This window comes from Oryctolagus cuniculus, chromosome 1 (genome assembly GCF_964237555.1).
Source record: "Oryctolagus cuniculus chromosome 1, mOryCun1.1, whole genome shotgun sequence".
Taxonomy (NCBI): domain Eukaryota; kingdom Metazoa; phylum Chordata; class Mammalia; order Lagomorpha; family Leporidae; genus Oryctolagus; species Oryctolagus cuniculus.
The window spans coordinates 49,186,152-49,210,541 of NC_091432.1; the positions used below are offsets into that span (position 1 = coordinate 49,186,152).

A 24,390-nucleotide genomic window follows, 5' to 3' on the forward strand; every position below is an offset into this window, starting at 1 on the left:
TTGTGGCCCCTTGTGTATGGAGCTTCACATCAAGATCCTTTTGGCTGACATGTTGCCTTCTTGGTGATCCTGATGGATGTTGACAGCCATTAGAGAGAGAGAGATTTCCCTGCAGACAAATTACAGAAATCGGATGATTCCTAAAGCTGTGTCTCCAGCTCTGGAAAGAATTTCTGAAACAGAACATTTTTGGAGTGGGATGTTTCCAGATGATTACCTAAACATCTTGATACATTTCCAAACACAATATATTTACTAAAGGATTCGGTATCTTCACCTACAAACTTCTTCCTTTGTTTCATATATTGACTAATAGCACTAGCATTTGTTTTTCTTACTGATTATCTTGTGGCTGTTTCATTCCTTAAAAAATGTTTGAGAGAGGGGCCAGCACTGTGGCATATTGGGTAGAGCTACCACCTGCAGTACTGGCATCCTATGTGGGTGCTGGGTCAAGTGTTGGCTGCTTCACTTCCAATCCAGCTCTCTGCCATGGCCTGGGAAAGCAGAAGATGGCCCAAGTCCTGTATGGGAGACCTTGAAGAAGCTCCAGGCTCCTGGCTTCGGATTGGCCCAGCTCTGGTCGTTGTGGCCATCTGGGGAGTGAACCAGAAGATGGAAGCTCACTTGCTCGCTCTCTCTTTCTCTCTCTCTCTGCCTCACTGTAACTCTGCCTTTCAAACAATAAATAAGTAAATCTTTAAAAAAAAAAAAAAGTTTGAGAGAATACAATGTGAAGATTGCAAAGATTAATCATCTGCAGACCTTACCTTTAAAGACCTTGGCCAGAATGAGAAGACGAGATGTAAGTGTGTACAAATGCTTTATGAAATACACTTGAGTGTCAAATAAGAAAAATCTGTGGGGGGCCAGCACTGTGGCACAGCGGGTTAACACCCTGGCTTGAAGTGTCGACATCCCATATGGGCGCCAGTTCGAGTCCTGGCTGCTCCTCTTCCGATCCAGCTCTCTGCTGTGGCCTGGGAAAGCAGTAAGAAGATGGCCCAGGTGCTTGGGCCCCTGCACCCACGTGGGAGACCAGGAGGAGGCTCCTGGCTCCTGGCTTTGAATTGGCATATCTCCGGCCGATGTGGCCAGTTGGGGAGTGAACCATCGGATGGAGGACCTCTCTCTCTCTGCCTCTCCTCTCTCCGTGTAACTCTGACTTTCAAATAAATAAATAAATCTTTAAAAAAAAAAAAAAGAAAAGAAAAATCTGTGAAGGATCAATTGTGAAAAGAGATGATTTAAATATTGTGGTGGTTAGTATGGTGTTTGGAAGTAGAGAGAGGCACAGTTTTTGTTACAGAGCGAAGGAAAAAAGTCCCCCAAAATGTTGATGTATGATATGAAATAATTTGCAGCATAGCTGTTTTTTACTTTTTGTGAACAGAACATTTCAGATTCTTTTATTACCTTGATGTATGACTGAAAAGTTATTATAATCTCTTTGTCACTGTCAATTGAAATTCAAGGAATTCAAAGGAATTGAAAGGAAGGACCTACTTAATGAAAATCACTGCAAAAATACAACTTTCTTAATTTAAAATCTAAACATATTACTAAGAAGATCCAGAATCTATTTTTACTTTAAACTTATTTATTTTTTTGAGAAGATGAGAGAGAAAATGTTCCCAGCCCTTGAATTGAGCTGGGAACTCAGTTCTGATCTCTCACAGTGGTAGCAACTTGCCTCCCAAGGTCCATATTAGCTGAAAGCTAGAATCAGGAGGAGAGCCAGGTATTGAACCCAGGCACTCTGATATGGAATGTGGGTATCTTAACTACTAGACCAACCACCTGCCCCAGAATCTCCTTTTTTTTTTTTTTTTTTTTTTTTTTGACAGGCAGAGTGGACAGTGAGAGAGAGAGAGAAACAGAGAAAGGTCTTCCTTTGCCGTTGGTTCACCCTCCAATGGCCGGCGCACCGCGCTAATCCGATGGCAGGAGCCAGGTGCTTCTCCTGGTCTCCCATGGGGTGCAGGGCCCAAGCACTTGGGCCATCCTCCACTGCACTCCCTGGCCACAGCAGAGAGCTGGCCTGGAAGAAGGGGCAACCGGGACAGAATCTGGCACCCCGACTGGGACTAGAACCTGGTGTGCCGACGCCGCAAGGCGGAGGATTAGCCTAGTGAGCCGCGGCGCCGGCTCAGAATCTGCTTTTAAAATAATTAGAACCGAAAGGTGATTGTTGGGTCACATAAAACCTCAGGTTATTTACAGTGTGGCACCAATAAAGGTCACAGTGTTGTTTTCCTCACTGTTTTTTTCTTTTTCTTTAGTAAAGGTTTATTTATTTACTTATTTGGAAAGCTGAGTCAGAGAGAGGGAGAAAGGGGGAGATGATCCATATGCTGGTTCACTCCTCAAATGGCCACAATGTCTGGGGCTGGTCCCAGCTAAATCCAGGAATCTGGAACTCTATCTAGGTCTCCCACATGGGTGGCAGGGGCCCAAGCACTTGGGCCATCTTCCTCTTTCTTCCCAGGCACATTAGCATGGAGCTGGATTGGAAGTGGAGCAGCCAAGATGTGAGCGGGGATTTATGTTTTGCTACCTTCCCTCAAGCCACTTAACCTGCTATGCCATAACAGCTGCCCCCTCAGTGTGGGTTTTTTTTTTTTTTTTAAGTAATTTTGTTTGTCTTTTGTCTTTTGTCTTTTTTTTTTTTAAAGATTTATTTATTTATTTGAAAGGCAAAAGCAGAGAGAAAGAAAGACAAGTCTTCCATCTGCTGGTTCACTCCCCAAATGGCTGCAACGGCAGGAGCTTGGCTAATCTGAAGCCAGGAGCCAGGATCTTCTTAGGAGTCTCTCATGCAGGTGCAGGGGCCCAGGGACTTGGACCATCCTCTACTGCTTTCCCGGGCAAGAGCAGAGAGCTGGATTGGAAGTAGAGCAGCCGGGTCTAGGGTCTAGGGTCCATATGGGATGCTGGCACCACAGGTGACAGCTTTATCCACTGTGCCATAACGTGGGCCCAGTCATTGTGTTTTTAGGAGGCTTGTTTTTTTTTTTTTTTTTTTTTTTTTTTTCTTTAGGAGACTTGTTTGAGAGAAGGGATGGCATTGTGATTTAAGCATGTGACTGTGAGACCAGATTGCCTGGGTTGAAATCCCTAGTGTGTATTTCTTGTGTGTGTTGGCTAACTACTCTGCCTTATTTTTTCATCTATAACATGAGCAAGTAGTATCTTCATAATTGAGTTTTTTGATGAATACATGTATGAATGCCTGTAGATTTCTTTCTTCTTTCTTTTTTTCTTTCATTCACTCATTCATTCATTCATTTTTTTATTTGAAAGAGTTGCAGAGAGAGGTCTTCCATCCGCTGGTTTACTCCTCAGATGGCTGGAATGGCCAGAGCTGCTGCACTGATCTGAAGCCAAGAGCCAGGTGCAGGGGCCCAAGGACTTGGGCCATCTTATACTACTTTCCCAGGCCACAGTAGAGAGCTGGATTGAAAGTGGATTGGCCATACTTGAACTGGCTCCCATATGGGATGCTGGCACTACAAATGGTGGCTTTACTACACCACAGTGTACACTACACCACAGTGCTGGCCCCAAATATCTATAGATTTCTAATATAGAGCCTGGCACACAGTAAATGCCCAGTAATTGATAGATATTATTTTTAATAATACTAGTAATTTAAAAACTTATTTTAGGGTATTATAATAATAATTACTACTATTATTAGAGGATTATTAAAGGAATTAGAAAGTGTCTGTATCCTGTAAATGTTTTGTGATTTCTACAGCAAATTCATTCATTATGTTTCAGTGAATTTTAATGTGTTTTTGTATGGAACAGAACATTCTAAAAATTAAACTGGGAGTAAAATGCTTTTTAATTCAAAATTGATTCTTGTCCTCAAGGAGCTTTCAGATTAAGGCACATAAAATATGATGTTATGAAATGATGCTTGGTTCAGACTAAGTATTTAAAAATCCTGTTGTGTTTCATACTGAGTAATCAGGAAAGGCATTGTAGATGAAATGGTATTTAGTTGGGCCTTAAAAATATCAGTAGCTTTTTGACACATGTGGCGAGGACAGGAGGACATTTCAGGCAAAGGGAAAGATTCAGAATCAGGCTGGTACGATTTGTGTTTTATGGGAACAGGATATGATTCAAGTTACTTGGAACATAGAAAATGTTTGGGAAGTTATAGGAAATAAGATTGAATTAGATTGTGGCAGGCTTGGCATATAAGACCAGATGATTTGCTAGGAAAAAAATCACATTCTTTTGAGTAATGAGGCTGTTTTGCCACAGTGCTTTTTTTTCCCCCTCTGTAACATGAATTAATGATATACGATTGGAAGCTACAGGATTGGTGTCAGTATATTGGAGAAGCTGCTTTAGTTCAAGCCATCTTTCTCAGCAAATTAACATTTTGAAGCACTCTAGAACAAACTTTCTCACAGTTTAAAAGAATGCATTTGCAGTATATGAAGATGTTAAGAAAAACACTAAAAACCCAGCAAAAGCCGGCGCCGTGGCTCAATAGGCTAATCCTCCACCTTGCGGCGCCGGCACACCGGGTTCTAGTCCCGGTTGGGGCGCCGGATTCTGTCCCGGTTGCCCCTCTTCCAGGCCAGCTCTCTGCTATGGCCAGGGAGTGCAGTGGAGGATGGCCCAGGTGCTTGGGCCCTGCACCCCATGGGAGACCAGGAAAAGCACCTGGCTCCTGGCTCCTGCCAGGATCAGCGCGGTGCGCCGGCTGCAGCGGCGGCCATTGGAGGGTGAACCAACGGCAAAGGAAGACCTTTCTCTCTCTGTCTCTCTCTCTCACTGTCCACTCTGCCTGTCAAAAAAAAAAAAAACCCAGCAAAAGTATCCTCTTCCTGGTGAAAATAAGTGGCATCAAATGTGAGTCCACAGTGTTTAGCTGTCTGGTGAAGTAGTTGAGTGCAGACAGAGAAGCTATGGAATTAAGAACTGTTTGTTGTTGTTTAGTGAAGAAGTCTGCTTCCTGCAGAGCATACTTTTATCTTCAGTTTAGTTGATCTTCACTGAAGAACTCATAGTTCATTAGGAAGTAAGAACCCTGGAGTTTAGGCTTCAAAGGATTGAAGAGGTGATGTTAGGTGCAAATGCAAATGGGTGTTTAGCTATGCTGGTATTTTTTAAGGACTTGTTATTGTTTTAGTTAGGGTTTGGTTATAGGGTTAAACTGATGCGTGGTCTGCCTTAACTCACTTTTTCCTAACAACCCTGTTATTTTTAGTTGTGATTTTATAGAACTGAAGGTATTTTCCCTCCCAATGTGTGTATCACACTTTAGCAGGAAGACTCTACTGTATTTTGAAAGAAGGAAACTCATAAACAAATTGGTGCCCTAATTTTTCAGTTTAGTGTTCTGACACAAAATTTTGCATGCTGTGATCATTGAAATACGATACAACTCTTGAAATGTATACACCATGTTCTTATTCACCTAATTTTTGAGAATGTTCCAAATATAATTTTAAAAGAAATTTACATTTGATGTTTTTACCAAGTCACTTATGTTTGTGTAGGGGCTGGTGTTATGGCCTAGCAGTAAAACTGCTGCCTGCGATGCCAGCATCCTATGTGGGTGCAGGTTCCAGCCCTGGCTGCTCCTCTTCCAACCCAGCTCCCTGCTAATGCACCTGGAAAAGCAGTGGAAGATGCCCCAAGTACTTGGGCTCTTACCATATGTGTGGGAGACCTGGGAAAACCTCCTTGCTTCTGACTTCAGTCTGGCCCAGCTCTTGCTGTTGTAGCCATTTGGGGAGAGAACCAGCAGATGGAAGATTCTCTCTCTCTCTCTGTCTCTGTAAACTCAGCCTTTCAAATAAGTAAATAAATCTTTCCAAAAAAAAAAAAATGTTTATGTAGTACTTAAATATCCATACTCTGAAAATCTGATATATAGAATTGGAAACTTTGTGATCATGGATATAACAAGTATAAAATTTCACACCTGATCTTGTGATGGGCTGCAGTCAAAATACAGGTACCTTCAGACTATTTGTATGAAACATATATGAAGCAAATGGATTTTATGCTTAGAGTGAGTCCCATCCCCAAGGCATCTCATTATGTATGTGCAACCATTTTAAAATCTGAAACCTGAAACACTTCTGGTCACAAACCTATTGGATAAGGATATTCAACCTGTATGTTGAAATACCTCTAAATGGATTCTGCTGTTTGTCTTTGTGTGGGTAGTGAAAATGACATCCCTAAATATTGCAAACACATTTTGATCAGACATAAACTAAACTTTTGAGGAATTGAGAGGATGTTTGTATACATTCAGTAACACAGAAAATGCCCACTCACTCCTAAAATTATATTCTCTTACCTAAAGAACCAGCTGCTTTCTTGGAATTTCAGACCTAAGTTGAAGATATGGAATCCCTGGTTTATTACAGGAGACCCAAATGGGCTTGACCTCTTCATTTTCTTAAAACAGAGAGTAGATCTTGAATTTCCTTCAGCTGTTCACTTTCTGAAGCATTTGCTTCAGGAAAATTTTGAATGGAAAGGTCTCTAGCATTCCATTGTTGCTGACCAATACAGTCTGTTTCTGCTTTTGAGCAAGGGAAACCAGTGAACTTAAAACAAGACTCAGTGGGCTTTACTTTTTTTTTGTATTGTATTTATTTATTAGGAAGGCAGAGTGAGAGAGAGAGAGAGAGAGGGAGAGATCGATCTTCCATTTGCTGATTCACTCCCCCAAATGGCTGCAACGGCCGGAGCTGGGCTGATCCAAAGCCAGGAGCCAGGAGCTTTTTCCAGGTCTCCCATGTGGGGACAGGGGCCCAAGCACTTGGGCCATCCTCCACTGCTTTCCCAGGTGCATTAGCAGGGAGCTGGATTAGAAGTGGAGCAGCAGGGATTTGAGCTGTGCCCATATGGGATGCTGGCACTGCAGATGGCAGCTTTACCTGCTATGCCATGATGCCAGCCCAGCATTACTTTTAAAAAGGTGGAAATCCATAATTTAAAGCTTTGTTATTGATATGATTAAGCTTCTATAGCTTTGTATGTATTTTCATTAAAATTGTAATTGTGCAGTGATGCAACATAGCGTTTTGGGGATCTTTCACTTTTAAAATAAAAACACTTTTTTAATTACAGAAAGACCCAAATGGGACCAGTAGTTTGCCAACTGGAAGTTCTCTTCTACAAGAAATTGAAGTACAGAACGAGGAGGTGGCAGCTTTTTGTCAATCTATTACAAAGTAAGGAATTTTTCTTTATAAATTATGGATTGTTTAAATGCTCATTTAAAAAGCAACTGGAAAACTAGATAAGTAGTAATTCTAAAATTTAAAAATTTTAATTATTTTCTTCATGTGGCTAAAATTTTAAATCAACTAGTTAATTGGCACATTATCACAAATTACAGTTGAACTGTATTCTTACTTGTTAGTTTTCTGAATACTTAGAAGAAAAAATTGAGGTCAGGCAGTAGACTTCTGATTCTCTCATAACCGGAGAAAACAAGGTTTACATGTAAGTTTCAGCACACTTGGAAAATGCCTACTTTTGGTTTTAAAGAGACATAATTTTACCATAACCTTCCTAGCATTCAAAATACTGTGGTACTTATTTAAGAGGTGATAACAGGTTAAGATTAGAGGGGTAAATATAATTTTCTGGAGATTAGAAAAATGCACTCTAAGAATCTTTCATTTTTAAGTATGTCTAATACTCCTTATAGGTGAGGAAACTTGAGACCCAGAGAAGAAACCTAACATTGTTTACTTGGCTGTTTAACAACAGATTGAGGTCTCCTCTGCCTCTGGTTAAGTGTATTTTCCTTTCGTCATATCACTGTTTTAGTCAGGACTTGTGTTAGGGGTCCCAGAAACTCATCTTAAAGAACTGAAATCAAGAAGAGTCATGTATTGGCTCACCAACCCATTTAGCAGAAAGAGGAAGGACAGGGCAGAGTTCAACAGCAGCAAGATCCAGGAATTCACATTCTGTATATCATACCTCTTCTCTTCAGACTCTACTCTTTCACCACCTTTCCTTTCCTCTTCCTTCCTCCATGCGTGTTAGCTTCATTTTCTTCTGTTGCACATGGGGCTTTTGAAGCCAGAGATAAAGCCACGGATAGCTCACACTTCATGTACTAATGGTCTTATTTAAGAGAGGAGAAGCAGTCCTCTCGGTCAGCTGGACAGAAAAGTCCCATGGAAGGAAAGAGTGGAGCAACAAACGTTACGGCCACAGGGATGGGATCTGTTACCCAACAAAGAGAAAGTAGATCACTACTCGGGGAGTTATTCTGAATTAGGGTTTTCCTCAGCGTGGTCTGCTTTACGCACAGCAGGATTTGGAGTTCTCAGATCATTTTGGAATTTATACGTATTCTTAATGTTAAGGGTCTTCCTAATTAAATACTTCCTTTATGTTACATCTGTCTTTCTGTCTTTCTTTCTGTCTTTCCACACAGGCAGAGTGGACAGTGAGAGAGAGAGAGGGAGGTCTTTCTTTTGCCGTTGGTTCACCCTCCAATGGCTGCCACGGCCGGCACGCTGCGGCCGGTGCACTGCGCCTATCCGAAAGCAGGAGCCAGGTGCTTATCCTGGTCTCCCATCCTCCACTGTCTTCCCGGGCTACAGCAGAGAGCTGGTCTGGAAGAGGGGCAACCGGGACAGAATCCAGTGCCCCAACCTGGACTAGAACCCGGTGTGCCGGCACCTCTAGGCGGAGGATTAGCCTATTGAGCCACGGCGCCGGCCCCTTTATGTTACATTTTTAACTAGTATTTATTTTCTTCAAAACACCTTAGAGGGGTGGGGAAATATCAGTATAGCCACTTTTTCTTTTTGGCACAGGGTACTCCTTAACTGGCTTGTTTCTCATATTTTTCGGGAGGCATTTTAGAAGGGACATTTAGGTGACTTTAATGTGAAAATTGCATATATTAAAAGTTACCTATGCCATTATGCCATTATGTCAGTGTGGTTAGTGGTTTGGAAGTAATCTGTTATGTTTTTATATCTTGTTCTTTTAATAAGCCCTGCATACTTTCTGTTGGACTATGCTGAATAACTACTGCTTTGAAGCTTTACAAGCTGAAAAATTAGGCTTTCTGAGCTCTCCCTTTCCCTGCACATTTGACTTTTAGAGAGGTATTTATACAAACTCTGCCATTAAGCTAAAATGACCACAGTACCTCCTTCCCCGCTCCTTTATCCATATGGGATACATTCTACGACCCCTAGTGGATGCCTGAAACTACAGATAGTATCAAATCCTATATAAAATGTTTATTCTTAAGTATCTCTTAGTAACTTCAGCATGTGATTTTTTTTTTCCCTGAGAATTTTAACCTTTCCTTTAAATGAAAACACTTTTAGATTTCTCTTTGGTATGTCCAAATAGTTAGTATCACTACTCTTGAAACAGGAGCCATATTAAGTAAAATAAGGGTTAAACACATACACTGTTGTATTGGAACAGTTGATCTGGGAACTTAGATGCCTACCAATGGGCATATTGCAAGTAGCTAATGGGTGGATGGCATATACAGCATGGATTGCAGGACAGAGGCATGGTTCACATCCTGGGCAGGAAGAGTGGGGCTGCAAGAAATTTCATCATGCTGCTTGAAACAGTGGACAATCTAAAGTTTAGGAATGGTACATTTATGGAATTTTCCACTTATTATTTTTGGACTGCAGTTGATGGCAAGTAACTGAAACTACACAAAGGAAAAACATGGCTGAGGGGATTATTTGCATTCACACACACACATACACATACACAGTAGCTTATGTAAATATGAAACAACAGATGAACTAAAGACAGAAAGTTCTTTTTGTAATTTGTTTCCACAAGGAGAGCATGATTGTAACAAATATTTTTCAGAAGAATTAAGATGTAGAGATGTTTTTGAAACCGTATTCTGGGAACTTTCCTTATTCCCCTATGACCTTCCAGTATGGAGTCAGCAGATGTCCCTTGAAGAAAGTCATGGATTGATTTTTTTTCCCAATGTGTTCATTTTCACATTAGATTTTTTTTTTTATTTGATAGGTAGAGTTATACACAGTGAAAGAGAGACAGAGAGAAAGGTCTTCCTTCTGTTGGTTCACTCCCCTAATGCCTGCCACAGCCGGAGCTGTGCCAATCTGAAGCCAGGAGCCAGGTGCTTCCTCCTGGTCTCCCACGCTGGTGCAGGGGCCCAAGCACTGACCATCCTCTAATGCCCTCCCGGGCCATAGCAGAGAGCTGGACTGGAAGAGGAGAAACCGGGACTAGAACCTGGCGTCCACATGGAATGCCAGCACCTCAGGCGGAGGATTAGCCCAGTGAACCACGGCGCCGGCCCCTAGATTTTTTTGTTTGTTTGTTTTATTTATTTATTTGAAAGGCAGAGCTACAGAGAGGCAGAGAAAGAGAGAGGTCTTCCATCCGTTGATTCACTCCACGAATGACTACCATGGCCACAGCTGAGCTGATCCGAAGCCAGAATCCAGGACCTTCTTATGGGTCTCCCACATTGGTGTAGGGGCCAAACACTTGAGCCATTTTCCACTGCTTTCCCAGGCCACAACAGAGAGCTGGATCAGAAGTGGAGCAGTCGGGACTCAAACCAGCGCCCATATAGGATGCTGGCGCTGCACGTGGCAGCTCTAGCTGCTACGCCCCAACACCAGCCCCCGCATTGGATTTTTAACATTTATTTATGCTGCTTGAGAGCCAGTTCTTTACTTTTTGAAATATTCTGAAATTATTCAGTCACTTCAAGTCAGCTGTGAAATAAGTATGAGACTGTCAGTATAATCTTTGTAAAAAGTTAAAATTACTGTATGATTAGAATTTAGGGCTAGGTTGAAGTTTGGTTTTTTGTAGTTTTCATCTATGAAATTAAAGCGGGTAGAATTAATCATCTCAAGGGTCTTTTTTACTTTAAGACTCAATAATACTTTGATTTAGTGCTATGCTTTCTTATTACTACATATTTTTGTTTTTATTTTTTGTTTTCTTTCCTTTCACACTTATATAATTGGCAAATATCTAGCAGTTATAGGTTCAGAGAAAGTTCTTTTAAGAATGTTAAATACCAGTATAAATTTTGCCTTTTTATTTGTGATCCTGAGGATAATATGAGAAACTGCTTTATACTTTTCTTTCTGAATAGCTTCTTAGTCTCTTTTCTTCACATAAAAATCAGATATAATATTTCTGTCGCAATGGTGTCTTGACCCTAGGGAGTTTCTATAGGTTTTTAAGGGCTTTATCTCTGCAATTTAATTAATTTTATTCTAAACAACACTGAGTTTACTATATCATGAATTAGTGTTATTTAAAATCTTTTAAAAATCTTCATTCCTGTTTCATCTCCTGCCATTATCTTATGATTTTACATGATTTGGTTACCTATACAGAAGTTTAGCTTGATTGAGCATTCAGTAGGAAAATAAACCATAAAGTATTTTAGTGAATGCACAGAGATGATAAATTTCCTGAACCGTGGAGCCCCACTAAACAAACAAAACCTTTTCTTTGGGTGATAGGGAAGTGGAAATTTTAGAGAAAATTATTAATTTTTTAAAAAATATCCTTTATGGGTCATTACTTAACATCAAGATACAGTGTGTGGCTTACAGTGTCAATAAGAACACCTTATCTGATCTAATATTGAAGGTGAATAATTTACTCATCAGTTATAATTTAATTTGAGTTGTATATTTAAAAGTTTAGTTATAGCAAAAGTGAAAGAATACCATCTTGAAGGAATCTGTTACATCTTAGATATTGTTTTGCAATTAAAAAATATTTCGGTGCCAGTGTTGTTGCATAGCTGGTTTAACTTCCCTGTGACGCTGGTATCCTGTAATATTGCAATGCCAATTTAAGTCCTGGCTGCTCTGTTTCCAGTCTGGTTCCCTGCTAGTGTTCCTGGGGAAACAACATAAGATGGCCTAAGTACTTGGGTTCCTGCTGCCCAGATGGGAAACCCAGATGGAGTTCCAGGCTCCTGGATTCTACCTGGCCTACCTCCTGTTATTGTGGCCATGCCCAGTCTGGTCAGTGCGTCCTGTTGGGGAGTGAACCAGTGGATGGGATAGAGCTTTGTCTCTCTCTGTTGCTCCCCCTCTCTCTGTCACTCTGCCTTAAATAAAATAAATAAATACTGGGGCCGGTGTCCTGGCTGCTCCACTTCCAGTTCAGCTCTCTGCTATGGCCTGGGAAAGCAGTACAAGATGGTCCAAGTCCTTGGGCCCCTGCACCCATGGGAGACTGGGAAGAAGCTCCTGGCTCCTGGCTTTGGATCAGCACAGCTCCGGCCGTTGAGGCCCTCTGGGGAGTGAACCAGTGGATGGAAGACCTCTCTCTCTCTCTGCCTTTCCTTCTCTCTGTGTGTAACTCTGCCTTTCAAATAAATAAATAAATCTTTAATAAATAAATATTAGTTTATGTATTTAATTTACTTGAGGGACAGAAATGGATACTGATATACCTCTCATTTCCTGGCTCAGTCCCCAGATGCTTGTAATGGCTGGGCCCAAAGCTGGGACCTGGGAAGTCAGTCTGTTTTGCCCATATGAATGGCAGAAAATCAACTACTTGAGCCATCACTTCTGCCTCCACAGGGTACACATTAGGAGGAAATTGGAGTTAGGACACTTGAAAGTGGAGTTAGCACAGTATGGGATGTGGACGTCCTAAGTGGCAGCTTAACTGCCATGCCAAATGCTTGTTCTTGCAATTTTTATATAACAAACTACTAGACTAGGAAGGATCATCAGTTTTACAGAAAAACAATGAAAATTACTATATTTTGTAGACCTGGTTTCTTCCATGGTCTAAAGCAAATAACAAAAGGAATTAATTTTAAAAATTTCTTTTATTATAGTAAAATATTAAAAACATTGAACTTACCATTTTATCTGTTTTTAAGTATATAGTTTAGTGACATTAAGTATATTGACATTGTTGTATAAAAGAAAAGGAAATGTAAGATTTCCCCATCCCTCTCCCAACCCTAACCCCTGTCCTAAAGCTAGATTCATTGAGTGCAACTTTTATTGCTGGAACTTTTGTCTTATAAATTCTTATTTTCTGAGATATCATCAGGAATTTCTTCTTTTTATCATCCTTAAGGATTTCTGAAAGCTGAAGACTTGCTTGGATGTCAGGAAAATTCTCAACCATTTCATGCATTAGTTAATTTGATGATTTCACATAAACACCTGTTTCTTAAGTTACAGAAAACAAGGGAGGAGTAATAACTGTGAGAAAGAATAAGACTCTTGGGCTGGGACCCATGAGGGTCTTGCCATTGTTTTGCAGTGGGTTAAGCTTGTCAACAATCAGATATCTAAAGATAATGTGTCCACATCTAAAGATAAAGTTACAATATCAGTTTAATTTTATTATTTATACTGCTTTTTATTTCTATTATTTTTTTATATCCTTTTTTAAAAAAATTTATTTGAAAGGCAGCATTAGAGACAGACAGACAGAGAGACAGACACAGACAGGCCTTCCATCCTCTGGTTCACTCCCCAAAGGGCCTCAGCAGCCGCAGCTGTACCAATCTGAAGCCAGGATCCTGGAGCTTCTTCTGGGTCTTCCATGTGGATACAGGGGCCCAAGGACTTGGGCCATCTTCTACTGCTTTCCTAGGCCAAAGCAGAGAGCTGGATTGCAAGTGGAGCAGCCGGGACTCAAACTGGCACCCACGTAGGATGCTGGCACTGCAAGCCACTGGTGGCCTTACCCCCTACAACACAGTGCTGGCCTCTACATTACTTTTTAATATTGGATCACAGTGCAGAAACCAGATTTATTCATTTGCTAATTCATTTATTACATTTACAATACTTACCATGTACTGGGCACTCTTCTAAGTCTTTTATGTATTTAATTTTCATGACAACTCTGTGCAGCGAGTTGTTATGTTATCCCCTAATTTATAGAAGAAGAAACTGAATTAGCAAGGAGATTCAGTAGCTTAAGGTCACATAGCTAATAAGTAGTTGAAATCAGGTATCAAGCTCAGGTAGGCTGCAGCTAGAGTCTGTGCACTGTTACGTTTGCTGTCTTTCCAGACCTTTCTTCTTGTCAACTCAAATTATTTTATTCTGGTCTTATGACTGATTATTTTAATCTCTGCAGAAGCAAAGAGATGTTATTTCCAGCATGCATTCCATTTGTAGACCTGATAAAAGCAGATGAGAGGACTGGAACCTATCTTCCAACCTCCAGAAAAATGTCAGTTAAAGTAATCCCACAAGTTTAAGACAGCATCAAAACCCCAGCAGCAATGCAGCCTGGAGATGAGCCATATACTGTATTTACATATTTAGAATTAAATAGTGTTGCTCCTATGAATACCTTTACATGCAACTCTTCCACTTATTTTTATTTATTTATTTTTAAAGATTTTATTTTTTTATTTGAGAGGTAGAGATACAGACAGTGAGAGAGACAGAGAAAGGTCTTCCGTCCGTTGGTTCACTCCCCAAATGGCCACAATGGTTGGAGCTGCGCCAATCTGAAGCCAGAATCCAGGTGCTTCTTCCTGGTTTCCCATGTGGGTGCAGGGGCCCAAGGACTTGGGCCATCTTCCACTGCTTTCCCAGGCCATAGCAGAGAGCTGGACTGGAAAAGGAACAGCCAGGACTAGAACTGGTGCCCATATGGGATGCTGGCTCCGCAGGCAGAGGATTAACCTACTGCGCCACGGCGCTGGCCCCACTTCTCAAAGTTTTAAAAACTCATTATCTGTGTTTTTTTAGTGTTTAGCAAATAAGATGAATTTTGTAAGAAAAAAATTCTTAGGAACAAAAGATTTTTAAAAGACAAACTTTTAATTCCTCAAGCCTTTACAGTTTAGGGCTACATTGCCCATATTATCAGTAATTCATTAAAAATGTGCCGTTTTGTGCAATTATACTGTGTGGCAAAAGAATCAGAAACAGAAAACCTCATTTAATGCCATTTATCCAGTGTGTCTTTGGGTAACGTTGACAGTGTTAGGGAACATATCTTGGCAGTAGTTAATCTCTTACTTTTCTTTGGTCCCTTTTATTTAAAAGGCAAATGCTGGTTTTTGGAATTTTAACAGGGATTCATTCATTGTAGTTCTCAAGCTGTTCTAGAGTTGGGCGACACAGAACTAAGTGTCTGTAAGCCTGTAAAGCCTTGTTCAGGGTTCACAAATGCAGCTTTTAAAAAAAGGATTTCATTTTTTCTTGTGAACAGATTGAAGACCAAATTTCCATATACCAATCACTGCACAAATCCAGGCTATTTGTTAAGTCCAGTTACAGTGCAAAGAAACATTTGTGGAGAAAATGCCAGTGTGAAGGTCTCCATTGAGATTGAAGGATTTCAGTTACCAGTTACTTTCACTTGTGATGGTAGGTTTGTAATTCCTTTGGCATTTTGTTTTTCTCTGCTTAGGAGGAAAGTGTTTAAAATGTAATATTATCATTCTTAATTTAAAATATGTATTTATTTATTTGAGAGGCAGGGATAAAGAGTGAGCTCCCATCTGCTGTTTTGTTTACCAGATGCCCCAATGGCCGGGGCTGGGCCTAAGCTAGGGACCAGGAATACAATCCAGGTCTCCCAAGTGGGTGGCAGGAGCTCATTTACTTGAAACATCACCACTGCTTCCCAGGGGCTGCATTAGCTGGAGACTGGAGTCAGAAGCCAGAGCCAGGTGTCAAACCTGTAGGCACTCTGGTGAGTGATATAGGAAGACCTAACGGCTAGGCTACATGGCTGCTCCTCATTCTTTTTTTTTTTTTTTTTTTTTTTAAGTTTTAATTTTTCAATTGGAAAGACAGAGTTACAAAGAGGCAGAGAGAGAGAGAGAGGTCTTCCATCTGCTGGTTCACTCCCCAGATGGCCACAACAATCAGAGATGCGTTGATTCAGAGCCAGGAGTCTGGAGCTTCTTCCAGGTCTTCCACACAGGTGCAGAGGCCCAAGGACTTGGGCCATCATCCACTGTTCTCCCAGGCCATAGCAAGGAGCTGGATCAGAAGTGGAGCAGCCAGGACTCAAACTGGCACCCATATGAGATGCCAGCACTGCAGGCGGCGGCTTTACCTGCTATGTGACAGTGCTGGCCCCTCCTCATTGTTTTAATAAACCAACTTTGTTATCATTAGGTGTCCTTTCTGAAAAGTTAGTAGACATAGGATAGTTTTCTGGTCAGGACTGGTGGAAAAACAGGTTACCTTTATAACTACATATTTCTCTGAAAAATACTGAGTAGTGCTTTAATAATCAGTGACTCTTGGCCAAGGCCAGCAAATTTGAGATAGATAATTTTTTATAGTCTAGATCTTTATTTTTTTTTCATTTAAATGGCAAGAAGAATGTGAATTTATACATTACTGACAGTGATTGAAATTCCAAATATCTTGCTAAGTTTTTTTAAGGAGAAAATAATTCTCCATTGGTTTTAATTCTCCCTTCCCAACTTGGCACGAGTATTCTAGAGATGCATCCCCTAAGTCTGGAGGACATTTTTGTCACAATTTTTAAAAAAACTTTTATTTTCTTTCAGAGTTTATTGACTTTCATAATGTAAATTATTTTAATGTGATTTCAACAGTGAGCCTATATTTCTCTAGTACCTTGGCCTAAAAATTATGCATTTTTTCCTTTAGTGGTTATGGCTAGGAATGTTTCCAATATTTGGATGCTTTCTGGTTTCGCACTTTTGGAGGCCCTTTGAAAAATATAAATCTGAAACAGAGAAATGCTAGCCAACTATAACAATCATTCTTTTAGTTTTTGAGAGAAAAGTTATTGTCTTTAAACATATCTTAAATTTTTGCTGGGAAATCTTATAAATCTAGGTATGCAGTAAACTAAATTAGTACTAAAATTGAAGAAAAGTCCTATTTTATTATTTATAATATATATCTGTTAAGAAATATAACCACATTATGTTGCAAGTAACTAGTGTTCAAATTATAAATGTTACCATACATTTGATTATTAAATTAAATGGAGACCTTTTCTGCCCAATATTAATTTCTATAAAGTTTGAGTTCAATCACTGTCTCTTTTGAACATAGGAGGTCAAAAGTATAAAAATAGGTTGCTTTAAAAGCTTTAGTTTTTAATATGTTGTAATCTTAGTATTCAGTTTATGCTAAGAGTGTTCATTGAAAAATAGAGCATACTTGCTGAATTTTTATCCTTCATTGGAAAATTTACCTGGCAAATGTAACACATTTAAAATGTTGATTCTTTTTCCTTATAGTTTGTTTTCAGTTTTGCTAGATACTGCTAAATGTCATTCTGTTTGGAGGAGTCTGTAATAGGGAGGTAGCTTTTGTTACCTTAGATCTGCACTATCCAGCACAGTAGCTAGTGGCCACTAAAATGTGTTGACTCTAGATTGAGACTTGTGTTATAATTCCAAAATACACACTGGATTTCAAAGTCTTAGTTTGAAAAGGGGTATAAAATATCTCACTAATTTTTGAATATGGTAATATACTGAAACAGTATTTTTTGACATGATAAATAAAACATTAAAATTAGTTTCTCCTCTTTTCTTTTTTCAATGTGGCTATGAGAAAATTGTATATGTGGCCTACATTTGTGACTTGCAGTATATTTCTGGTATACAGTGTTATCTTAGATTAAAAGTAATGCAGCTTGAAAAAAGTATTCTTAGTGGTAAATGAGCAAAAAGGAAATAATGACTAACTCTTTTACAGTGAGTTCTACTGTAGAAATTATTATTATGCAAGCCCTTTGCTGGGTACATGATGACTTGAATCAAATAGACGTTGGCAGCTACGTTCTGAAAGTTTGTGGTCAAGAGGAGGTGCTGCAGAAGTAAGTGTATTCATTTAAGTACTTAGCAACATCTTTGGAAATTTCATTTTTAATGGCTTAAATTACAAGTTTTTCAAGTTAAATTTATATTCCAGAAATACATTGACTCCTGTTGAATTGATTCATTGGATCCATAAACTTGTATTGAGATGTTCTATGCTGAAAATATTATGTCTAGACAGTGGTGGAATTTCAGAGATAAGTAAGACGCGGTATTCTTTGAGAAGCTTATAGTTTTATACGGGAAGATTTTCTTTTATTTTTTTAAAAAGATTTATTTATTTATTTGAAAGACAGGGTTACAGAGAGGCAGAAGCAGAGAGAGGTCTTCCATCTGCTGATTCACTTCCTACATGGCCACAGTGGCCGGAGCTGGGCCTATCTGAAGCCGAGAGCAAAGAGCTTCTTCCAGATCTCCCATATGGGTACAGGGGTCCAAGCACTTGGACCATCTTCTATGGCCCTCCTAGGCCACAACAGAGAGCTGGATTGGAAGTGGAACAGCCGGGACTCAAACCAGTACCCATATGGGATGTCAGCACTACAGGTGGTGGCTTTACCTGCACCTGCCCTGGAAGATTTTCTTTCTATAAAGTGTCAATAGTTAGATCATTCTAGACTCCATTTCCCTTTTATAGCATTCTTCTTTGTGTATTGTGAACTGTATGCACAACAGTCAGCTCTTATTTCTTTTTAGTTGCCTGAAATCTCATGATATGAAATTTTTTCTTAATTAGGTAAAATAGTATATCTAGCTTTTAGTTTTACAGATTGTATTCCCTTAGGCTACAGGCCGTGTCCTGTCCCTATTTTTATTATTTTCTTTTTTTATATTGTTTCCTTTTAACTTTGACTTCCTCATATAGAATAATTCTTCTGTGTAAATGTTCATACTTGTTTAAAAAACTATCTCTGTATTTTACCATTCTCTTCAATTTCTATTTTACTCTCCACCTCTGTACTTTTTAATTTGAGTAGAATAGTATTGGTGAATAATTAATATTTCTTAACAGTAATCATTGTCTTGGGAGTCACGAACATATTCAGAACTGCCGAAAATGGGACACAGAGATTAAACTACAGCTCTTGACCTACAGTGCAATGTGCCAAAATCTGGCCCGAACAGTAAGTGTATATCCCTTTAAAATGAATTGTGTTTGGTTGAATCTAAATAATTCTGCTAATTAACCAGTTTTTAATTTGTACATTTTCCAAGATTTCAGGGTTAGACTGGGGTGATAAGCTCATTGATCTCAGTTAGAAATCTTTTCAGCAGCCTGGGTGAAAATTTTCAGTGATGGAGGCTAAGGTAGCATGTCCAGAGCTAGAAGCATATTGAAAATCAGAGTAGAGGAATGAAAGTTTGATTTGTTATAGTTTTACACAAGAGTGAAATGTCAAGGCCAATCAAGGAAAAATGAAGGAGAAGGAAAGATTTTGAATATTAACTATGAATTGGAGAAAGAAAAATATCCATGTCAACCTTTACACCAAAGTGAGAACGATTATTTTTCACAAAATGAAAACTAATTCTTTGTTTTAGAACTTTAGTACTTTCTTTAAAGTTAAAGCAAAGTAGAATGCAGGAAATTTAGGCATTGTTTTACTGTATAAACCTTTGATGAATTTTTGGTCTCTAAAGAGAATTATTCTTCATTTGAAAGTATTTTGTATGAGACATATCAGTCATTTCTACTTTTTCCTTTGTTTTCTTGGACCTTATTCCTATGTTAGGTAGAATTTATTTTAGTTGGGTGAAAACTGTTTCACAAAATTCAGTACGTTTTGGCAATCACTGGCAACTTTTGTTCTCAGTTTCTTAAGGAGTAATGTTCTTGAGTACACTTTCATGATGTGGCATGGCAGAAGAGACTGGTGTCTTGTTTAGTAGGAGATGACAGGGGTGGGAAGAAACATGATTATATCATTAGAAAAAGTAAAGGAGAAATTCAGATGATCTCTTCCCCATCTGGCCCCCACCTTTATTTGGCTGCCGGCCATCTTTAAAAGTGTTCATAGCTCTGTATTCTCTATATTTAGAACAGAAGTAGTTTTTGCTTTAAGAGCTATTTATATATCAGAAACTAGACTTAAAAGTATTTATGTTTTCTATTTCAAAACCAAAGTTTTTTCCAGAATATTAACTCACTTTTTTCTGAGTTGTTTATAAATAATGGCTAATTCTGATAGTATTTTATCTTTATTTCTGAAAAATCACTTTAGTTTCAATATTTCTTCATACATTTAATCATATTTAATTTGGTAATATAAAAGACCAAAAAGTATGTCTCATTTTTTGATAAACATTTACATGTATATGTGTTTATTTAGGTAGAAGATGATGAAGCACCTGTGGATTTAAACAAACACCTATATCAAGTAGAAAAACCATATAAAGAAGTCATGACAAGGTATGGTATCTAAAGCATTAACTGCAGGTTTTTAAACATTTTTTATTTTGGTGATTTATGCAATCATTTTTGTATATATTACCCTTCAACTACAATAACTCTTCTTTATTTCAGACATCCTGTTGAAGAACTCTTAGATTCTTATCACAACCAAGTAGAACTGGCCCTTCAAATAGAAGTAAGCCTTAATTCACATTTTGGTGTGATGACTTGGTATATCTTGTTTCTGTTCTATCTTAAATTCTGGTATTGGCATTGGATTAAATATTTTGAGACATTTTAAACTATATTCTTTATGTTTGATGTCTTGTTTTCTGACTCACTTACTAACCAGGATTCTCAGTGATGCTTGAGTCTGCATGCTTTCTCCACTTTAGCTTTATTACCAGGAGGACTCTTCCCTTCTATTAAAAAACATTTATTGAATGCTTACTATATACTAGATGCTGAAGTAATGAAAATGAATGGCCTTATCCCTGCCTGTCAGGAACTTGAAAATTAGTGCTGGGGAATTTAAACAATATTTCAACGTAGTATAATAAAATTAATATAGAGGTATGTATTACAGTTTTTGGTAAATCAAGGAACGGTACCTTACCCAATTTAAGGGTTCAAGGAAGGCTTCTTAGGAGGAATGTTTCTTGAGTCAACTCTTAAATGTGAGAGGGAAGAAAGGTGAGAAGGGCATGCAAACAAAAGCACACAGATATGATATTACTAATTTGTAATCCATATTAAGGAGTTTTAACTGTGTCTTCTAGATCAAGGAACCATATTCAATCCACTTTCTGTTTCTGTAAATAAAAGTTTTTACATATAACCCCAGTTTGTTCACATATTGTCTGTTGTCATTTGCATTTGTATTCCAACACTAGAATTTGGAACAGAAACCTTTCTGTTATGCAAAGCCTAAACTGCTTACTACTGGCCCTTTCACAGAAAAAAAATGGCTGACCCCTGCTCTAGCCAACTGAGGTGTTTTTAGGCAATTGTTGGGGGAAAGGAGAAATGGCTCACTTGTTTAGTCCTGCGTTCTGAAGTCTGGCCATACTGCGAAAGTTGGATTTAGGACTGGTAGGATTGGTTTCAGAGATTTTCGTTTATGTGTTTGTTTATTTTAATAGCATTCCAGGTGAAAGATAATGACTGTGGTGAAAATGAAAAGGAGGGAACTGATTAACAATATTAGGGAGGTAAAACTATTGAGATTTTGGTAGGTGATTGAATATAAGAAAGGAAGAAAGAGTATAGGATGACTTTGAAGTTTTTAGAATATAAACATATTTATTTATTGAATAATTATTGAAATTTTCCTCATAATGTGGCAGTGAACAAAAGAAACTATAATCCCTGCCTCCATATAGTTTACATTCTAGTTGAGGAGATAATCAGATAAACTAGCAATAGGTAAAAATACACATGTGTTTCAAAATGTTCATGGAAAAATAATATTGAAAGGTAAGTGTATTTTGGTAGAAAAATTTCAAAGTCATGATAGGATTTTCATAATGCACAGTTTTCCTGAATTTTTGAAGTGCCTCATATGCATGGGATACCAGCATTTCTTTGCAGTAGAAATAAACTTAACCTTTTTTTCCCCTAAATTAGCCATTCTTTAAAAATCATTTATTTGAGGGGCAGAGACAGAGATAAAGCAAGCAAGCTCTATCTTCTGGTTTACTCCCCAAAGGCCTACAACAGTTGGCTGGGCCAGGGCAGAGTCAGGAGCCTGGAGCTCAATTCAGGTCTCCCATGTGGCTGATAGGGACCCAAACACTTGAGCCATCACCTGCTGCTTTACAGTGTGCATGCTAACAAGAAGGTAGAATCAAAAGTGGAGCCAGAACTTGAACCCAGGTGCTCTTATATGGGGACGTGAGTGTCCTAATTGATATCTTAATCTCTAGGACAAATGCCCATCCCTAGCTTTTAATTCCATTTTCCATGAACCTTTTGAAATATCATTGTGTGAGTGTGTGTGTGTGTGTGTATGTGTATGAGAGAGAGAGGGAGAGAGATGGCAATTGCTAGAGGGGAAAAAAAAGGAGGATAATACTGAAATTTCAAATAAGGTATTCAGAGAAGGCCTCAGTGAAAAGATGAATTTGACTAAATAACTAGAGAAGGAAGAAAAGGGAGAAGCAGAAGCTGTGGTTATCTCAGAAAGTAGCATTTCAGGACTAAGGAACAATAAACTTTACATAAAGTCTTCTAGGCCTTTGTAGTTGTAGTAGAGAGAGAGAGGCAGGCAAGAGTAGAAACAAACCAACAAGGAATATATTTTGCTTGCACTGGAGAGGAGATTGCTGGTAGAAGAGGTGAGAAGGGATTCAATTCTGTGATAAAAGTTGCAGTTGATTCTTAGAGGACTTACCTATAGATTGGATGTGGAATGCAGAAAGAGTTTATGATAACTCCCAAGATTTTCTGTCTGAGCAACTGGAGGTTTGGATATAAAAAACTGAAAAGGGGCGGTTTGAGGGAGATCAGGAACTCAGTTTTGGATGTTATTATTATTATTATTATTATTATTTTAAGATCTATTTATTTATTTGAAAGTCAGAGCTACACGGAGTTGGCCAGAGGGCGGGGGGGGGGGGTCTTCCATCCACTGGTTCACTCCCCAGTTGGCCACAACAGCTGGAGCAGCGCTGATCCGAAGCCAGGGGCCCGAGGACCTAAGCCATCCTCCACTGCTTTCCCAGGCCACAGCAGAAACTAGATCAGAAGTGGAGTAGCTGGGCCTCGAACTGGTGCCCATGAGGGATGCTGGCACTACAGGTGGCAGCCTAACCTGCTACACCACAGCACCAGCCCCTGAGATGACTGTTATTCATCCAAAGAAAAATGTTGAGTAAGCAGTTATTATGTATCTAGCATTCAATGTGGGCAGTCCAGGTTGGAGATAATAAATTTGGGAATCATCAGAATGTAAACCATATTTTGCAACTAGATGAAATCACCAGGTAAATCAGTGCAAATGGAAAAGTTCCTCCTCTTAAATAAAACAAAAAAAGTGCACATTCTTGGGCAGCAGCCACACCACTTCTGTTTTCCTTTTGGCAGAACTCCTAAAAGTTAACTAGTTTTGCTGCTTTCATTTCCTCCTTTCCCTTTTTCTTATGATCCCACTCTAATCAGGCTTCCGTTCTTAGCACTTCTCTGAACTGTATACATTAAGGCCAGCAAAGACTTCCATGATCGAGTCCAGTAGTAAAGTTCTTAGTCTGTTTTTCTCAGTCTTTCTGTAGTTTTGTATAAATGTGCTTTTTATTTTTAAAGTTGTGTTTTATTTTAATGGACAAATTAATAATTGTATTTGTTTATGGAGCACAGTGTTAAATTTTGAAACATGTATACATTTTATAGTAACAAATTAGAGTACTTAGCATGTCCATTTCCTCAAGCACTTATCATTTGTTTGTGGTGAGAACACTCAAAATCCTTTAAAAAAAAAAAAGATTTATTTATTCATATGAAAATCAGAGTTACAGAGACAGAGATCTTCCATCTACTGGTTCACTCCCCAACTGGCTACAATAGCCAGGGCTGAGCTAGGCTGAAACCAGGAGCTTTATCTGGGTCTCCCATGTGGGTGGCAGGGACCTGAACAGATGGGCCATCTTCTATTGCATTTCCATTAGCAGGGAGCTTGATTGAAAGTGAAGCAGTGGGGCTGGCACTGTGGAGGAAAGTCGCCGCCTGCAGTGCCAGCATCCCATATGGGCACTGGTTTGAGTCCCAGCTGCTCCACTTGTGATCCAGCTCTCTGCTATGGCCTGGGAAAGCAGTGGAAGATGGCCCAGGTCCTTGGACCCCTGCACCTGTGTGGGAGACCTGGAGGAAGCTCCTGGCTCCTGGCTTTGGATTGGTGCATCTCTGGCTGTTGTGTCACATTGAGGAGTGAACTAGTGGGTAGAAAACCTCTCTCTCTGCCTCTCCTCTTTGTGTAACTCTGAATTTCAAGTAAATGAATGGATCTTTTTTGAAAAAAAAAAAAAAAAAAAAAAAAAGTGGAGGGGCTGCCTCTGTGGCACAACAAGTTAATGCCCTGACCTGAAGCGCCAGCATCCCATATAGGCGCTGGTTTTAGTCCCAGCTCTCTGCTTCCAATCCAGCTCTCTGCTATGGCCTGGGAAAGCAGTAGAAGAAGGCCCAA

General features: G+C 39.2%; 1 protein-coding gene across 1 annotated transcript in view; it reads left to right on the forward strand.

Moving 5' to 3' along the window:
* The window catches only part of PIK3C2A (phosphatidylinositol-4-phosphate 3-kinase catalytic subunit type 2 alpha), a gene marked incomplete in the record, with an annotated part of 105,340 nt that overhangs the window by 48,832 nt on the left and 32,118 nt on the right, over window positions 1-24,390 (forward strand). The window contains 6 exon segments of the mRNA XM_070072856.1: window positions 7,117-7,220; window positions 15,214-15,371; window positions 17,700-17,820; window positions 18,834-18,945; window positions 20,152-20,231; window positions 20,346-20,409. Of these exon segments, the coding sequence (XP_069928957.1) occupies window positions 7,117-7,220; window positions 15,214-15,371; window positions 17,700-17,820; window positions 18,834-18,945; window positions 20,152-20,231; window positions 20,346-20,409 (639 nt within the window).